Source organism: Balaenoptera physalus (assembly GCF_965194825.1).
Source record: "Balaenoptera physalus genome assembly, chromosome: 20".
Taxonomy (NCBI): domain Eukaryota; kingdom Metazoa; phylum Chordata; class Mammalia; order Artiodactyla; family Balaenopteridae; genus Balaenoptera; species Balaenoptera physalus.
The window spans coordinates 9,848,863-9,866,416 of record NC_138901.1 but is presented as its reverse complement, the minus strand read 5'-3'; the positions used below and the strand labels follow the sequence as shown (position 1 = coordinate 9,866,416).

Genomic DNA, 17,554 nt, shown 5'->3' with positions numbered 1-17,554 from the left:
CAAAGGTTCTGCATCACAGGCTGGGAGGCAGCTGGAGTTGATCCACTACAAATCTGGGCACAGGGGTCATACAAGCAAGACCATAGCTTTTCCATGTTGTTACTGTTTCCCAACAGTAGCAACATGGTTCAGGGTGTGTAGAAGATGAATAAGGCCAAGTTTCCCACTGGCAGCCCGCGGTCTCAAGCATAGAGCTGCCGGCTCCAGTGGGAACTAGGAGGAGGGCGTGCCAGCTCTGCCTGGTGTGGCCTCGGGGACGAGGGGAGGCTGTGAATGGAGGGTTGACAGGTGAGTAGGCTCCAGCTGGTGGCGCTGACTTGAACGACCCTGTCAGGTGACAAGGCAAAAGCACAGGATGCTTCTCCATTGATAATTTCGGTAGGAACCTTTGATGCCAGCCTTTCTTTGTGTGTCTTTCGGGTTACAGTGAGTGTCTGCGGTGTCGTCAGCAAGGGTCTACAAGGTCTGATTCGCTCTTTACACACCCAAGGCTGATGGCAGTGTGCGTGCAGACCAGGGGCGGGGGTGGAGAAGACAGGTGAAGATGACCAGTCCAACAGGCTGGCCAAGAAGTGCTCATGTCTGGAACTATGACATGGTAGTAACAGAAGAGGTGGGGCCACTTGGGCATTTGGAGGTGGAATCAAGAGCAAAGGTAACAGATAAGGTGGAAGGTTCAGGGTTGGGGGAAGACCTCTGGCTTGGGAAGTCAGTTGAGTGGTAGGGCACGTCGTACCAGAGAGGCAGGTGGGTGACAGATTCCAAGGCTGTGATGCAGCCAAGCCTGCGTTATCAGAACAGAATGGGGAGAACCACAGGTGTGAGAAGGAGGTGACCAGGGAGCATGGAGTCTCCCGATTAAAAAGTGCAGGACACCTGGGGAACCAGGTGAACATCCATTAGAAGCTCGGCCGACCTCGGGAGTCAGGAGTGAGCAGTGAAAGGCTGGCTGGTACGATGGAGTGAGGAAGGCCAGGGTACGAGTCCTGCCCAGCCTGGTAGCGTGGACAGCCTCCATGTAGATGGGACCTAGGTGAAACTAGGTTCTGGTCATCCCAGGCAGCTTGAGGATGTGTCATGGGACACCTGGTGGGAGCTCAGCGGTGTGGTTCTCCCTTTGCCTTCGGGGCCTCATGGCCGGTCACCTGCACTGGCTCCTCCCTTTAGCCCACGCTCGTGCCTGGAGGAGCCCCTGCTGCACAGACTCTGCTTAGCCCAGCTGCTTCCTGCTCCTTCCTTCCCCACTCCTGCATCAGGACCGGCTGGTACCGTCGGGGAGGACCATCCAGCTGCCCAAAGCTGGTTGCCATGCTTCATTAGGCTGTCGCAGGGGGCCCCTCTCTCCCATCCCATGAGTGGCTGTTGCACGTTTGTGCCCTCCCACCGCCTGTGTGCCCCTTACTCTTGGCAAATGATTTTCATCCCACTGCAAGAGTTGCCTCCCACTCCGAAATAAACAGCGAAACACGAGAAAACCAAAACCATAAGCAACTTCTCTCCCTCTCCATGTGGTCTATTCTCCCTCTAACCTAGCGGTTCCAACACTCACGGAGCCCAGAATCACCTGGGAGAGTTAGTTAATACTAATTTAATTTAATACAAATGTGAAGGAAATGAGACTCTCGAGAGTGAGCCTTGGGCAAACCCTTCCTGAGTGATTCTACTGGGCGGCCAGTGTTGAGAACTGCTGTGCTAGTCCGGGGTTTGAGAGAGGGTCAGAATCACCAGGGGGTTGTTAAAACACAGGTTGCTGGGCCCCATCCCCCGACATTCTGATACAGCAGGTCTGGGGTGAGGTCTGAGAATTTGCATTTCTAGCATGTTCCTAGGGGATGCTGAACCCGCTGCTGGGTGGGGACCACACTCACAGCTCTGATCTAATGGTTCTTACACGGGATGGTCTGTAGGACCCCCCTGTGGGGACCTCAATGTGCTCTCCAGACCGACCTCTTCCACCCCTTGGGGACCTCGCCTCAGTGATTATCCCATCTGCCTCCTGTGTCTCGCTCTTCCCCCTTCCTTCTCTCATGAACGTGTTCAAGTGTCAGCCATCCTAAAAAAGGGCCATTGTTTCCGTGTCCCCTCCCAGCCACCCTCTCCCTCACCTAAGCTTCGATTTGCCCTCTGCTTCCTTCTCCACGGTCCTTAGTCTGCTTTCTGCCCGCATCACTCCACTCAGTGACCCAATTCCCAAATCTGATGAGCCTTTGCCACAACTTCTTTTCGGGATTGGACACTATTCACCCCCGTCTCCCTGAAGAGCTCTTCTTTTTCTGTCCCTTCAGTGTTAAATCTGTTGGATCTGGTGAGCCCTGGATACTTAGATGTAGCCAGAATCAATCCACTCCAATCAATATACCCCATTGTCTAATCAATATAGCCCGAGGAACATCTTTTACTGGATATCCTACTGGCAAATCTGTGGCCCAGACAGAGTTCATTGTTTTGTCTGCCCTCCTCTTACCTGTGTCCTGCTCCTCCTGTGTCCCTCCCATGGCTGGGGGCCCACCATCCACCCTGATGCCAAAGCCAGAAACATGCCCGCCACGCTCAGCACCTCCTACACGTTACCCCCACGCATCAGTGACAGAATTCTGGCTGCCGGAAAGTCCTCTCTTTCGCATCCCCACCGCCTGGCTCTCAGCTTGGGTCGCCACCACTTTTCTCTTGGACTCGAATTGTCTTCTAACCAGTTCTCCAACCTCCAGTGGACCTGCTTCCTGGTCTGCCTTCCTGGCCCCCAGGACAGTCCTTCAAGACTAGAAGCCCTAATCAAATCATTCCCGTCCTCAGGTTTCCCAGCACCTGTCACAGCTGTGTTGTTGAAAGGATGTGTCAGCCTTCATCGTCCCGCGCTAACCGTTGGGACTGTTAAAATGCACATTGATGTGGTTTTTTGCTCTTACAGTAATAGAAATGATCCGTGGTTCATGTACTTTATTCTCCCTTCTTACGTGTACTGCTCTGCTGTTTTCTGCCTTACATGGCCTCGGCTAGACACTTCCCCTTGGCAGAGACCGGTGGGTGTTGCCTTCGGTGGGTCCCAAATTCCAGGCCCCCAGGAAGTCTTGGTGGAAGGGGTAAGCCCGACAGGAGTGTGATTGGTGACCGTGCCCTTGGACTCCTCTCAGAACAGAGCCAGCCCACCTCCGTTGATGTCCTTGGCCCAGAGGCCTCCTTGCGCCGTCCTCCCGACGCTTCTGTCTCTGAGCCCCTGCCCCCCACCCCCCGTCCCCCCCACCTTTGTTTTCTGCACAAGTGCAAATATTTTGGCAGGGCTGGCGGGAACTGGAGCGTTAGCTCCTCTATTTGAAGTGAAAGCCTGGACGGTGTGGCACGTGGCCAGCTGTCTGCCGGGCGGCAGGGGAACCGTTTGTGACAGCTGGACACAATCAAGATCCATTACAAACAGATTTCAAGGGCCATTCACACACAGAAGAAACTGCAAGCTTTAGCAGAATAAAATCTGGGGGTTTTCAAAGCAAGACAATGCCCCAGCCTCGGCCCCGTGTGAGCGGCTCGGTTTGCGTCTCTGCAAGCGCCCTTCCTTCCCCAGCACCACCTCCCTCCCGAGTGCAGGCTGGAGAGGCTGGCGGGGCTGGCGGGGGCTGCCCCCAGGCCCTGTCTTGTGTTACTGAGGACACCTGTCTAAACCTGCATGGGGAGGGCTCAGAGGCTGGCTTCCGGAAGCGCCGCTGCCCAGCCTCGTCAGCCTCTCACCTTGGTCTCAGGGAGAATGGAGGGTTCACATAGCAGTTGGAGGGTGAGGCTGGCAGGCCCAGCTGAGCCCATTCCTCTTCTGTGAAGCAGGTGTTATCTGAGGTAACTGTCCCCCCCTCCCTGGCCCTGGCCTTGGCAGAGCTCTGAGTAGTGGCTCGTCGGGTAGCCATTTATAATTCTATAGGGAGGGGAGGCCTTAGGACGTGGTGCTTCCTGTGGTTCTGTTGGCCTCAGCAGACCGTGTTCCTTCAGCACGTGCGGGGTGGTGGTGCGAGCTGTTCCTTTTGCACGTGGAGGGGTGTCATTGCTCATGCAGGGAGGGGACACCGTCCTCCCCTTTCTCACGAGACCCTCCAGCTTGCACTGCCCACTTGGCCCCCTGCTGTCTCACTCATCTTGATGGGAGAAGAGAAAGGCGAGGAAATAGAATCATTTGTTTTAGAAAAAGGAACCGGATGAAATATGGACACAAGGAAGAACAAAAAGGTAATAGTAAAGTCCCTTACCATGGTATCTTATATCTAAGCCCCCTCTAAAATTCTTATTTAAAACATTAATTTAAAATAGGTAATAATATCATATGATATCACTTATATGTAGAATCTAAAATATCACACAGATGAACTTATTTACAAAACAGAAAAAGACTCACAGACATAGAAAACAAACTTACGGTTAACAAAGGGGAAAGGGCTTGGGGGAGGGATAAATTAGGAGTTTTGGGATTAGCAGATACACACCACTATATATAAAATAGATAAACAACAAGGACTTACTGTATATCACAGGGAACTATATTCAATATCCTATAATAAACCATAATGGAAAAGAATATGAAAAAGAATATATACATATATATATATATAACTGAAATCTGCTGTACACCCAAAACTAACACAACATTGTAAATCAACTATACTTCAATAAAAAAATAAATAAATAAAATAAAATAGGTAATACAGCCATACTGTGTTTAATTTAAAAGCTGTGTATTTCCCAGGGCTGCTGTAACAAAGTCCCACGGGCTGGGGGGCTTAAAACAACAGAAATTTGTTCTCTCACAGTCTGGAGGCCGGAGGTCTGAAATCAAGGTATTGGCAGGGCTGCACTCTCTCTGAAGAATCCTTCTTTGCCTCTTCCAGCTTCTGGTGACCCAGGCATTGCTTGGCCTCTCCAGTGTCTGCCTCCATCTTCACATGGCCTTCTCTATGTGTCTCTGTGTCCTAATCGCCTCTTCTTAGAAGGACACCGGTTATTGGATTTGGGCCAGCCTAATGATCTCATCTTAACCTGATTACATCTGCAAAGACCTTATTTCCAAATAAGATCACAATTCACAGGTACTGGAGGTTAGGTTTTTGGGTTCACAATTCAACCCCTTTGAGTACTGAAGGGTATTTAATGAAGAGTCTCCCACTCCTGTTTCCCTGGCAGCTGGCTCTCCTCCCAGAGGCAGGGAGGCCCCCAGTCTCCTGCGTGCCCTGTTAGCCACAGTCCACGCTTGCCCACTAGTTTGGGAGTCCCGAGAGGGCATGGCTTTCCAGCTTCTCCCTTCGCTGCTGTGTCCTCAGCATCTTGAACAGCGCATGGCACAGCACTGCGCCCTGCCCCCGACAAATATTTGTCAAATGGCTGAACGTACAATGTAAATGTACATCACAGGTCGATGTGTTTTTGTTAGAAATGGAAATATACTATATACCCCTGTTCTGTCCTTGCTTTTTCCACTTAATACAGCTTGGGAATCGTCTCACGTCGGTAAATGCGGAAATCAGCCTCAAGCTTTTAAAGGCCTGTAGGTGCTCCCTTGTGTGAAAGGGACAGGACCCAGTAACCTGTCCCTTTTTGAATACTGTTTCTGAAAAAGTTTTAAACATCACAGTATAAGCACAGGAGAAAAATATATTTTGGGTTACCTCTGCTCAAAACCTTCCTTCGTCATTCTAATTTTTGAAATTATTATGTAAGGCAAGGATGACAGAAGGGAGGCACTAACTTAAAAAAAAAAAGTTGTCAGGCGGATCAACCACTAAAAGCAACAGACCACAGTGAGAGGCCGGCAGGGAGCCCCGACCCATTTTCTTTTCCTTTTCAATTTTTTTTTTTTTTTGACGTGGACACTTTTTTAAGAGTCTTTATTGAATTTGTTACAATACTGCTTCTGTTTTATGTTTTGGTTTTTTGGCCGCAAGGCATGTGGGATCTTAGCTCCCCGACCAGGGATCAAACCCGCACCCCCTGCATTGGAAGGCGAAGTCTTAACCACTGGACCGCCAGGGAAGTCCCTGACCCATTTTCAAAGTTCTTGACGTGGGGGAAGAGGTCTGGGGGGCAGCAGCAGGCCAGCAGATTCCAGACCCACGGCCAGTGCCCTCTCAGCTCCTCTGCTCCCTGCCTCTGGCTCTCCCTTTGAGGTCTCGCTATGCTCCAGGGGCTGAGGACACAAGTAGCAAGTGAAGCTGACCTGGTGGCTCCCATTCTACACTGTGACCTCTGTGGGCCTCAGTTTCCAAATCTGCGGTATGGAGATAACAGTTCAACGAAGCCCCCGAGCCAGGAATGTGAACTAACAGAGGGTCTTTGACAGTGACCTGCAGTCAAGTACATTTTACGTCCCTACCCAGTGCATTCATCTACAACCAAAACAAACATTATCCTTACGGTATGTGATGGACACTGATTCTATCTTATTCTATCTTCTCGTCATCCAATGGTGATTGGTTTTTCATCCATTCAGAGTCAGGACCTGCCATTGGAAAACACTGTTGTAACGAAACAATGTAAGTTAAGGGAATTTGTAAACAGTTAAGTACCAGGCTAATTGAAGTGATTAGCATTCACACCCGTATTCCTTCCCATCCAAAGGTACTGGGTTTGGGAGTTCAGATCATAGTGAGAATTAACCTGTGGCCTCAATTGCTTTTCTTCCCAAGTTTTGGTCATTGAGCAAGAGTTAGGTGAAATCAGTGAAGATTAAACTGCTAGGTCCACCAGAATCAACCTTTTAGGAGTAAGATAACAATCTATACAAGGGAAGTGTCTAATTTCTGGAACTATTCGAAAGAAACACCTGCCTAAGGAAATGGAGACCATCTTCTTAGACTTTCCGGAGACGTCAAGCTTCTCCACCAAAGGCTGGGTCAGACAGCTCAGCGGAGTAAGAGGGATGTTTGTTTGTGAATGTACAATTTTCTTAGCCACCAGAAGGGTGGGCCAGAGCTGCACCCTGATGGAATGTAAAGATTAGGATCCCTTAGGGTGATATGTTGAAATCCATGCATCCATCCATCCATGTGCAGAAGTCAAGAGGAAGACAACGACAGATCTGTCACTTCAGAGATCAATATTGGGTAGAAGCCTGGATTTTACAGGCAGAGGCTCCATTGTGTGGGTGGGAAACAGGTTCAGGGCATTGAGCTGTTTGCCCAGGTCACAAGGCTAATAGGAAGCAGATCTGGAAAGAAAGCCTAGAGTTTCATCATTCATTTATCCCTTTTCCATGAGGGGAAATTACTTTTCTTTGTTGTCTCTTGGGAGGCATATTTTAGGGCTCACCCTTAAGGAAACAGGCTGCTGAGGAGGGTCACAACTCCCCTGATGGAGACATTGCCAGGGACATTGCCAGGTCCTTGGGCTGAGCTCTCCTCCAGCAGCCCCTGGGTACAGCACGTTGGCTAGGTGTCCAGGGTTATGACCCCCCAGGAGGGTCTTGGACCATCCCTGTGTGATGTGTGATCCAGAGATTCCTTCCAACTGAGGCACTTATAATTTTTATGGGTAGCACCAAACCAAGAAAGAGCATACGCATCCAGAAGTGGCTGGAAAAAGTGGCATTTTCCTTGATTTTTCTAAATTAAAAATTGGGGAGGTGCCCACCTCCGGGTGAAGAGCTACTGCTCACGCTCCCCGAAGGGCAGCTCAGTTTACCAGTGGGAGGGGATTGGTCCGCCCAGGGCAGGCAAATAAAACATGTAAGAGGCCCAGGAATCAAGGTCACCAAAATCCTGAAATGCTGGGAGATGAGGTGCCTCTCTTTGAAATTTGATCTGGGTAAATTCAGAGGACAAATAAAAGGAAGTATAAAGGCAGTGAGCTCATGACATTCACGGTGCTAAGGTTCAGACCTCAGAAATAATGAATTCAAATGCTCTGGTCTCTGACCGAGGACCGGCCGTCTCTGGCAGTCTGGGGAGGGCCGGACCTGCGAGGTTGACGTCAGCGAGGACCACCCTGCCCTTCAGTGGCCGGACGTGACCTTGGGGCTTTGTGGGCCGCCAGGCTCCGTGCTGTGTACCCCGGGCCTGTGCCGCCCTTGAGAAATCCGAAACCCGCTGCGCCCCTGGAGGCGGCCGGGGCGGGGCCTCGGACTGGGGCGTGGTATGAGGCGGGGCCTCGGGTCGAGGGGCCAGTCGGAGGGGCGGGGCCTGGGCGGGAGCGCGTACGCAGGCGCGGGCAGGCTACAGGACGCAGCCCGAAGGGTGGGCGCGCGGGCAGCGAAGGCGGGGCCGCGGGCCTGGCCGGGCGCGCGTGCGCAGGCGCGGGCCGGGAGGCGGCCGCGTGCTGGGGTGTGTGTGTGCGCGCGCGCAGGCGGCGGGCGGGGCGCGCAGGCGGCGGGCGGGGCGCCCCGCGGGAGGCAAGGGGCGGGTGGCGGGCGCGGGGCCGGGGGCGGGGCTCCGAGACGCGCTGGGCGAGCAGGGCCAGGAGCTACGGGTCCAGGGGCGAGCGGCGAGCCCGGCGCGGAGCCTGGCGCCGGCACCATGGACGAGGACGACAGCTACGGTCAGTACGACCCGCGGCCCGGCCGGCGGACGCCCTCTCGCTCGCTTCCTCCCTTCTCCGGCCCGGCGCCCTGCCGCGCCTCTGGCGGCTCGCGTTTCCCGAGGACGGTGGTGCCGGACGCGAGCCTAGGGCGGCCGGGCCGGGCGGGGACCTCCGCAGGGCAGGGGTCACCCGGGGCCCGGAGGCTGAAGGCTGAGGGGCGCTGAGGGGTCGGCGTCGGAGTGCCCAGGTCTCCGGGGTCGGCGCCGGGGGTCGCCGGGCTCGGGTCTCTGGGGCCGGGTTCGTAGGACTGGGGTCTCAGGGCCTGGGTCTCCGGGGCGGGGGTCTCCGGCGCGAGGGTCTCGAGGCCGGGGTCTCGGGCGGGTTTCGCGAGGAGAGTGTCTCGGGGCCGCGAATTCGGGGCCAGGGTCCCGGGCGGGGGTCGCGGGCCTCTGTCCGGCGCAGGCCCGGTCGCCCCACAGCCCCGCCGCGGGCCCCCGCGAACGCTCAAGTTCCCCCCGGGCATTCTCCGTAGTTTCCGGCCCCTTCGGTGTTGGCAAGTTGTGTGCCCGGGTCCATGTCTTTGTTCAGAAACGAAAATGAGAAAACACAGGCAGCGAACCCGAAGTGGACAGGCTGCGACCAGGGGGTGCCATCGGGACCAGGACGTCGGCCAGTGGCCACTCCAAGGCCCGGGTTGACGATCGCTGCCCGCCGTTCCGTGTGAACGGGCTGCTGGTCCAAAACGCCTGCGGGTGAAGCCCGAGGGGCGCGGAGAAACGCAAGTTTGCTTTCTCATCTGTGCACAGAGACGCGGCATAGTCATCACATCACACAGACAGGGAAAACTTGACAAAACTACCAGTTTCCAAATCCTCCACCAGCTAATCTTATGCTGGGAACTCTTGGCCATCGGAAGGGCATTCCTCCCTCAAATAGCTTCAGATCGCCGGAGTTTTAGACGGTTCTGTGAAATGCTTTAGTTAATTTAACGTTTTATTCCTGAGAGATGAAAGAATGGCAGATAGAACAAGTGGTGAACTTCCGTGGTTTGGTAGCTGAGTACAGTTAAAAATACTTGTGTGGCTAAAGGGAACCGAATCCTGCTTTATTGACTAATTGACATGGGTGGTGTTTGTTTCTTAAGTTCTGAGGGAGCAAGCTTTGTCGTAGAGTATGTTAAAATGAGACGGGTGAAGCATGTTGTTATGGTTTTCTGTTTACTTACGAGTAAGTCATTGAGGAACCACTGACCGCAGAAAAGGTGGGTTAATGACCCACAACCCTGAGTGGCAGACAGGGGAAGGGCCACCGCTCGTGGCCTGAAGTCCAGAGCATGTGAGGGATGGCTACCCATCAGATGTCCCCTTGTTAACCTTCCAAGTAAAAGTAGTGTGTGCTTTTCTTCTGTGATTGAAAAAAAATCACCTCCTGGCTGGTCCCGAAGGATTTTTTGGCTCCTGCAGGCTTCTGTCTTTCTGCCCACCCAGGAGAAGTCTTCTCCAGCTTTGCCTGCTGCCGTGCCTTCTCTTGCTGTTTAATCTCTCGCAGATCCCAGTGTTCTGCCAGGCTTTCTTGTGCCCTCTTCTGGTGTTCTTACCCACCGGGCGAGGCAGGAAGCTGTTGGTCTGGTTGCTTTTAACACAATGACTGCTTTGCCACCAGTGGCGTGAATTTGTGCTTGGATGGGGTGAAGGGAAGCAGGGGGTATTTGTTTCCTTTGGTGGCTGTGACAGGTTAGCACAAGCTTGGTGGCTCAAAAGAACATACATTTATTATCTTCTAGTTCTGGAGGTCAGAAGTCCAGATTTGCTCTCACTGAGCTAAACTCAAGGTGTTTACGGGTCTGTGTTCCTTTCTGGAGGTCCTAAGGGAACGTCCGTTTCCTTACCTTTTCCAGCTTCTAAAGGCTGCCCACATTCCTTGGCTGGTGGCCACCTTCCATCTTCAAAGCCAGCAGGTAGCATCTTCTCATTTCTCTCTGACCTCTGCCTCTTCTAGTTAGGACCCTGTGATTCCATTGGACCCACCTGGATATGGATGAGGATCAGCAACCTTAATTCTGCAGTGGTAATCCCCCTTTTGCCATGTAGGGGTAACACGTTCGCAGGTTCTGGGATTGGGACAAGGACATCTCTGGGGTCCGTTATTCTGCTGACCACACATAAAGATGAGGAAGAAGTTCTTCCTTTCTTTCTCTTTATGCAATTTTAAAAAATCACATTCTTTGTATTTTGGAGGAACCAGAAATGTTGACTTAAAGAAGATTCCCTACCCATAGGGTTTACCACACAAAAAGTACCTAATAGCTCAAGATGATCATACGAAGAATAAGGCTCCCAGTTCTTTAAGGTTTGCCTTAGTCTCCAGAACTGTCCATTTCTTTCCTAGGTTTTACAGAGAATTTACCTCAAAAGATAAGACAACTGTTCAGATTCCACATTTCAAAAGGAAGTGCGTGCTACGGACTCATAAAGCACATAGAATGCCAGGTCCAGGGGTTCCCTCAGAACCACCACTGGTGGTTCATGGGTCAGCCTGGGACACTAGAACTGTTTTTCACGTTGTATCTTTGGGGAAATGGGTTATGATTTCCAAGCTACCACCTTGGTATATAAAACCTTTGAAACATAGCTCATTTATAATAAGCTAAAGAAAGAGAATTAGTCTTAGAGTTTCTCTGTTCAATGAAAGAGAATTTCGAAAACTCACCAGAAGGCCTTTCTTGACTGCATACTCTTTGGTGCCCTGTATGGACCCAGAGACCACACCACTGAGTTCGTCAGCCCTTTCTCCCGTATACTCCCTGTGATCCTGAATTGTTTATTTGGAGGGTCTTAACTCACTAGACCAGTGCAGCGTGGTTCAGACTGCACATGTGGTATGATAAACTGTACTCTGAAGACCTATGTGGGGTGGGGGGTGGGAACAATAAACAAAAGTCATTTTAAAGCTTATTTTTTTTTTGGAAAAGTGTGGAATTAGTGATTTTCTAAATGCTTAATTGACACTTTAAGAAAGATGTTCATAATGCTTGTGGCTGGCTGGTCTTTATCCCCCGGCAGCTTCTTTCTAAACACTGTGAAATAATTGGGAGGTTTTTTTTTCCGGTCATTTTACCTTCTTATTAGATGACTGTACTTCCTGGATGTCACAATTCTCATTTGCAAAAGGAAGAGGTATTTTTGCCTTCGTAGGGCTCCCTGCCCAAGAAAAGACTCAGTGACTCTGTTCCTCTTTGTGACCTCTGAACTTGAGCAGACATTTTTAACCTGCAACCTGCCCCTTAATGGGCTTTCAGGCCCCTCTGAGATTGTATGTGAGAGTTTTTGTGAATGTGCATTTTTGGAGAGTCTTTAGCTTGAATCCGGTTCTCAGACGGCTCTGACTCCGGGAATTGCTGCTCCAGAGGTTGCCTGTGTGTTTGCCTGCCTCTCTCTTAGGACAGGTCGCGAGGTAGAGATGGGCAAGGTCCATCTAGTAGTAACATCGGAAATGTTAGTGGTGATGACTCTGACAAAATAATCAAATTTCTGAGCATGGGTTCTTAAGATCGTTGAACTCAGCGTGCCGTTCAAGGCTTTTACTTCTCAAACACAGATCTTAACTCCTCTCGGCTTTTATTAGCTTCAGGCTGATCCCTATCCTGCAGCACGAGGGAGAAGAGGTCTTTAAGAAATAAGCCTCTCTTGAGAGAGTGGAGAAGTTGATCTTAACCAGGCACACCTGCCGTTCTCAGAAGATTAAAGTGAGGCGTGGGCAGTGACACGCATGCGCGCTGCCGCAGGATGGTGCGTGGGAACCCGTGGCGTCTAGAGAGATTTGCTGTTTCGTGTTTGTGCCTCCAGAACAAGCCTGGGGCCCGGTACCCAATAGAAGCAGCTCAGCAACTGTTGAGGGAATAACAGATTGAAGCAGGTTCCATGTGGCAAAAGTTAACATTCATTGAGCTTGAATTTTTGTCTTCAACCCTCCATCCCAAACAGAAACTAGAACACTTTTCTGATTGACCCTGTGCCAAACCAGTTTTCTTCATTTTTCTATGATATTGATGACTTTCATTGTTTCCAGGGTAGTTCCACTCTTAGTGATTTGCGTTAATTGAAAAGAATACAATTACATGAAGTCAGGGCTTTCTTAGAAAATCTGGAACATAAGGTTACCATAATTATACATTTTGTGGTCATTAGGATAGATTTCCAGGGGTGACATTAACATGTCAGGGGATATAAACATTTTGAGAATTCTTGATGCCTGGTGCCAATTTGCTTTCCAAAAGGGCTGTATCATTCTACCCTGTTCTTAGCCTCGTATGGGGGTATGTGTTCCAGTATCACTGCAAATGTGCCACCGGTGAGGATTAGCATATGAAAGCTTTTTTTTTTTTTAAACTAATTTAGTGGTTACAAATAGCACCTCATTATATCTGTTGATTACTAGCTAGGTTAAAAAAAATTTCTTTTGTATATTTGTGTATTATGACCTGGCTGTTCAAGTGAGATGATGGTTTCTTTATTTATTTACCTGAGATTAACTCCTTCTTTAAGGCCTCTGTTAAATCAGCTGATTTACGTTTTTCTCACTCTGGTATTTTAAGCATGGGGAAAACATATATTTGTTCTGATTGGGATTTGGGTCAGATTTTGACCATTTGTAGAGTCGTTTATTTACCTTTCTTTAGTCTTTGTCTTAAAGATTGAAGATCTCTCAACCAATATATTGTCTTCTGGCCCAATACAAAATGTTTCCTTTAGGGGAGAAATTGCGAGTTAAGTGGCTTTTATTGGTTTGGGTCACAATGATAAATAGTTCAGTCTGTGGAATCTTAGGGTTCATACGTGCCCCTTTCTGAATGTCCTGGGTGTTAGTCAAAAACCATCTTGCCAAATAGAGTTTTTTCTTATGTATTTCATGCCTTCAAGATTAGGTAGTTCTCCAGTAAGAACTAGAAGGAGAGCGCCTTCTTATTCCAACGTGAGAGGAAACATAGAGGTTACTTGGCGGGGGAGGAGGGTGGGGACGTGTGTGTGTGTGTGTGTGTGTGTGTGTGTGTGTGTGTGTGTGTGTGTGTGTGTGTGTGTGTGTGTGTGTGTGTGTGTGGCGGGGGAGGAGGGTGGGGACGTGTGTGTGTGTGTGTGTGTGTGTGTGTGTGTGTGTGTGTGTGTGTGTGAATGAGAGAGACATGAGGCAGAGGATGGAAAGCTTGAGCCTGAGAGCCGTGTGGCTGGTGGAGTCTCCACTCCTGTAGCCCTCTTCACCCCTTTCCTGCTCACCCTCCGAGACAAGAGTTGTGGACAGGGGGCTCTGAAAGAAAAGCACTTTGCCCGAACCTGTCCATCTGCTCCATTGCCACACTGCCTCTCGATTGGCTAATTATTGTCGCTCAGTTTCAGTTGCAATAATAGAGGTCTGGAGGAGGTGGAAAATTATTTAGAAATTTTCAAGAAGTGAATCCCACATTCTTTGAAACTGCTGGTAGTGTTGTTTTCCTTCTCTCTTCCCATGGACTAAAAAAATGTAATATAGGGTGAAGGCTGTGTAGGGGATTTTTGTTATTCTTCATTATGCAAGATGGTGCAATGCTGTGTCTTTCTGCTTTTGAGGTGGTGAGATGGTTGTGAGCTGCTTCCTGTGAGGCCTGGCTCCTTTAGCAAGGGTCAGGATGTCACCTTCCTTAGCCCAGTGCTTTCTGTGTCTTCCACTTTTTTTTTTTTTGAGTCTTCAAGAAGATTTCTATGGGAATTCCCTGGCAGTCCAGTAGTTAGGACTCTGCACTGTCACTGGGGGGCTGGGGGCCTGGGTTCCATCCCTGGTTGGGAAACTAAGATCCCACAAGCCGTGTGGCGTGGCCCGGCCCAAAAAAAAAAAGGACGTTTCTATTTCAAAAGCATGCCTTTATCTGGCATTGTTGCAGTCTATAGTGTGTGGTTTTTTAAAATTATTTAATTTAATTTATTTATTTTTGGCTGCGTTGGGTCTTTGTTGCTGCACGCAGGCTTTCTCCAGTTGCCGGGTCTACTCTTCGTTGTGGTGCGCGGGCTTCTCATTGCGGTGGCTTCTCTTGTTGCGGAGCACAGGCTCTAGGTGCGCGAGCTTCAGTAGTTGTGGCACGCGGGCTCTGAGTGCAGGCTCAGTACTTGTGGCACATGGGCTTAGTTGCTCTGAAGCACGTGGGATCTTCCCGGACCAGCGCTCGAACCCGTGTCCCCTGCATTGGCAGGCGGATTCTTAACCACTGCGCCACCAGGGAAGCCCCTGCAGCCTATACTGTAATTATTAAAGTTGGGTATGAATGATGGAATTGGTTTAATGCTATTAAAAAACTTTCCCCTTCAGTAGTCCTGAAACAGGCTTGGTTTCTGTGAGCAGTTTATAAAGGCTTATTCAGTCAACAAGCACTAGTGACCACACCACGCAGCCCCTACCGTCACAGATGCTTCGAGCCGAGAAGGAGGAGACAGACGTAGAAGAAGGCTGTGAAGGAGAGTATTAGAGTGGATGTGACAGGTGTACAGGAAAACTCAGGCACACAGAGGAGAGCAGTTCTACCTGGGGTTGGGGTGGGACCGGATTGGGCAGAGGACAGTTCACGGAAGAGCTGGCACTTGGGCTGGATTTTGAAACATGAGTTGGTGCTAACTAGGTGGATATGGCAAAGAAATACATTTCAGGCAGAGATTGAGCAGAGGCCAGGTGAATGGAGTAACCGGCTCCCGTGGGGAGCTGCAGGTGGTTCTGTGTGCCCGGGGGGAGGGCGGGGAGGGTCCTGAGGGCTCCTCCATGGGACCCAGGATTTTCTTCTGTGTGCCACGAGGAGCCATGAGGGGTAGGGCTGGGCTGTTTCGAGGGATAATTTTGCATTTTGGAAAGATTCCCCTGTCTGGTGTGGTGCAGCTGGGCAGCGTGGAGCCCCTTTGGGAGCTGTTGCAGGCATCCGGGCGGGGTAGAGGATGGGGCCTGAGTTAAGGCAGTAGGGGTGGGAGGAAGGGGGGAACAAGCACGGGACTGGGTAAGGACCTGAAATTGATAGGATTTGGTTGCCAGAGTTTGGGAGGGACAGAGCTTCGAAGGACAAGAAGGAAATAGGATGAGTCTCGGGGAGACCGACCACTTAGAGAGCGTCTGGACTGAGTGTGCAGAGTTGAGCGCAGGAGCTCGGGTGAGGACACACCGAGCGGAGTCGTGAGGTTCGTACGGGCCCTCCACAGGGGGAGGTCCATGTAGGCAGCTGGATTCGGAACTGGAACTCAGGCAATTACCAACACACGAGTGGGAGTGGAAGCAGGGAAGGGGTGATGTGACGTGCTGACTGAGAAGAGGTCCAGGGACGTCATCTTGGGCGTGCCACCGTTGAAGGGCTGGGCAGGGAAAGCGGCCCGAAAAGGAGACTGTGCAGTTCTATATATGTATATATGGAACTCTTTTAAGAAACTAGATGAAATGAACAGAGAGGGGGCAGCAGCTAGAACGCAATGCAGAATGGAGAGGCTTTTGTTTTAAATTTGGGGACACTTAAGACTGTGGATAGACTCTTTTTTGAAAACTACTCTGAACCAGTCTTGGATTAAGGTTTTCATAGACCATGTGCTGTGAACCCCATGTAGGATGGGGCTCGTATTTCATTTTGTCTGTTGAGGCTTTTACACATAGCAGCTGCCGGACTGCATGTGTTTGCAACCTTTTTAGCTTAAGTTACTTTCTCTTATGATCTCTGCTTCCCTGAAATACTTTTTCCAACAGCCCTAATGATTGAAATTAAGAGAGTGTTTTGATTTTTAGCTGTATTCTTGCATTTTCAGCTGCCTGCTTGATGTTTCCCCCTGGGTATTCTATCGTCTCAAATTCAGCATCGGAAGGCGACCTTCTGCCTCTCTCCCTTCTACTCTCCTCTCCAGACTTCCCACCCCTTTTTTTTTAACTTTTATCCCCATTTACTTATCACTCCAATTACTCAGGCTTGAAAAAATACTTGATTCCTTTGTCTTTCTTGCCTTCTAAATTATTTTCCAGCTATCCATCATCTATCCATCTATTCATCCCATTTTCATTATCTTCTTTGTGTTGGGGCATTTGCTTGATGCCGAGGCCATGAAGAATTTTAAAATACGGGCCCTGTTTTCAAGAAGCTCACAGTGTAGGGGGGTTGGTGAATTGAAAAATTTCAATGAAGGATATATGACAGATGCTCTGATGAAGATATAAACAAGTGCTGTGGGAGCCTGGAGGGTTCTAGTTTTCAGTGTGTTCTGGGTGAGGTATACTTTTGAGTAAACCACCTAACTTTGGGATGAAATAAGGTGGGAGCATAGCAGAGCATGTGTTACCACTATAACTATTTTTGCAGCAGCAGTTAACTGCTTGCCGTGCACTAAGTTCACTGCTGAACATCTTTTGTACGGTCTTGTTTAGTCCTCACAGTAATCCTGGGTGGGAGGAACAGTGGCCACGCCCTCTTAATAGGTGACAAGATAGAGAGGTTAAGAGATTTATTTATAAAAGGTGACCTGGCTGATGAGTGGCAGAGTTGGCGCTGGAACCAGATTTCTCAGACTGCAGAGCCTGTGTGCTCACCACTTCTGCTGCCGGCCTGCTTGTTCTTTTTTTTTTTTTTTTTTTGAATTTTAGTAGAGTTGATTTACAATGTTGTGTTAGTTTCAGTATACAGCAAAGTGATTCATTTATACAAATATATATATTCTTTTTCAGCTTCTTTTCCATTATAGGTTATTATAAGATATTGAATATAGTTCCCTGTGCTGTACAGTAGGTCCCTGTTGTTTATCTATTTTATTTATAGTAGTGTGTATCTGTTAATCATAAACTCCTAATTTATCCCTGCCCCCACTTTCCCCTTTGGTAACCATACGTTTGTTTTCTGCGAGTCTATTTCTGTTCTGTAAATAAGCTCATTTGTATTATTTTTTTAGGTTCTACATATAAGTGATATCATGTGATATTTGTCTTTCTCTGTCTGTGACTTCACTTAGTGTGATCATCTCTGGGTCCATCCACGTTGCTGCAAATAGCCTGCTCATTCCTATTTCCTATTATTTCACACCCCTCTCTTCACTTTTAC

General features: G+C 49.7%; 1 protein-coding gene and 1 long non-coding RNA gene across 2 annotated transcripts in view; one reads left to right on the top strand and one right to left on the bottom strand.

The window, feature by feature from the left end:
- LOC309650967 overlaps positions 1 to 17,554 on the bottom strand; it is a 356,435-nt gene that overhangs the window by 196,110 nt on the left and 142,771 nt on the right. The window lies entirely within an intron of this gene.
- CYTH1 (cytohesin 1) overlaps positions 8,369 to 17,554 on the top strand; it is a 79,025-nt gene continuing 69,839 nt past the window's right edge. Inside the window, exon 1 of the mRNA XM_082443013.1 lies at positions 8,369 to 8,499. Coding sequence (XP_082299139.1) covers positions 8,478 to 8,499 — 22 coding nt within the window. The 5' untranslated portion in view covers positions 8,369 to 8,477. The remainder of the gene's footprint in view (positions 8,500 to 17,554) is intronic.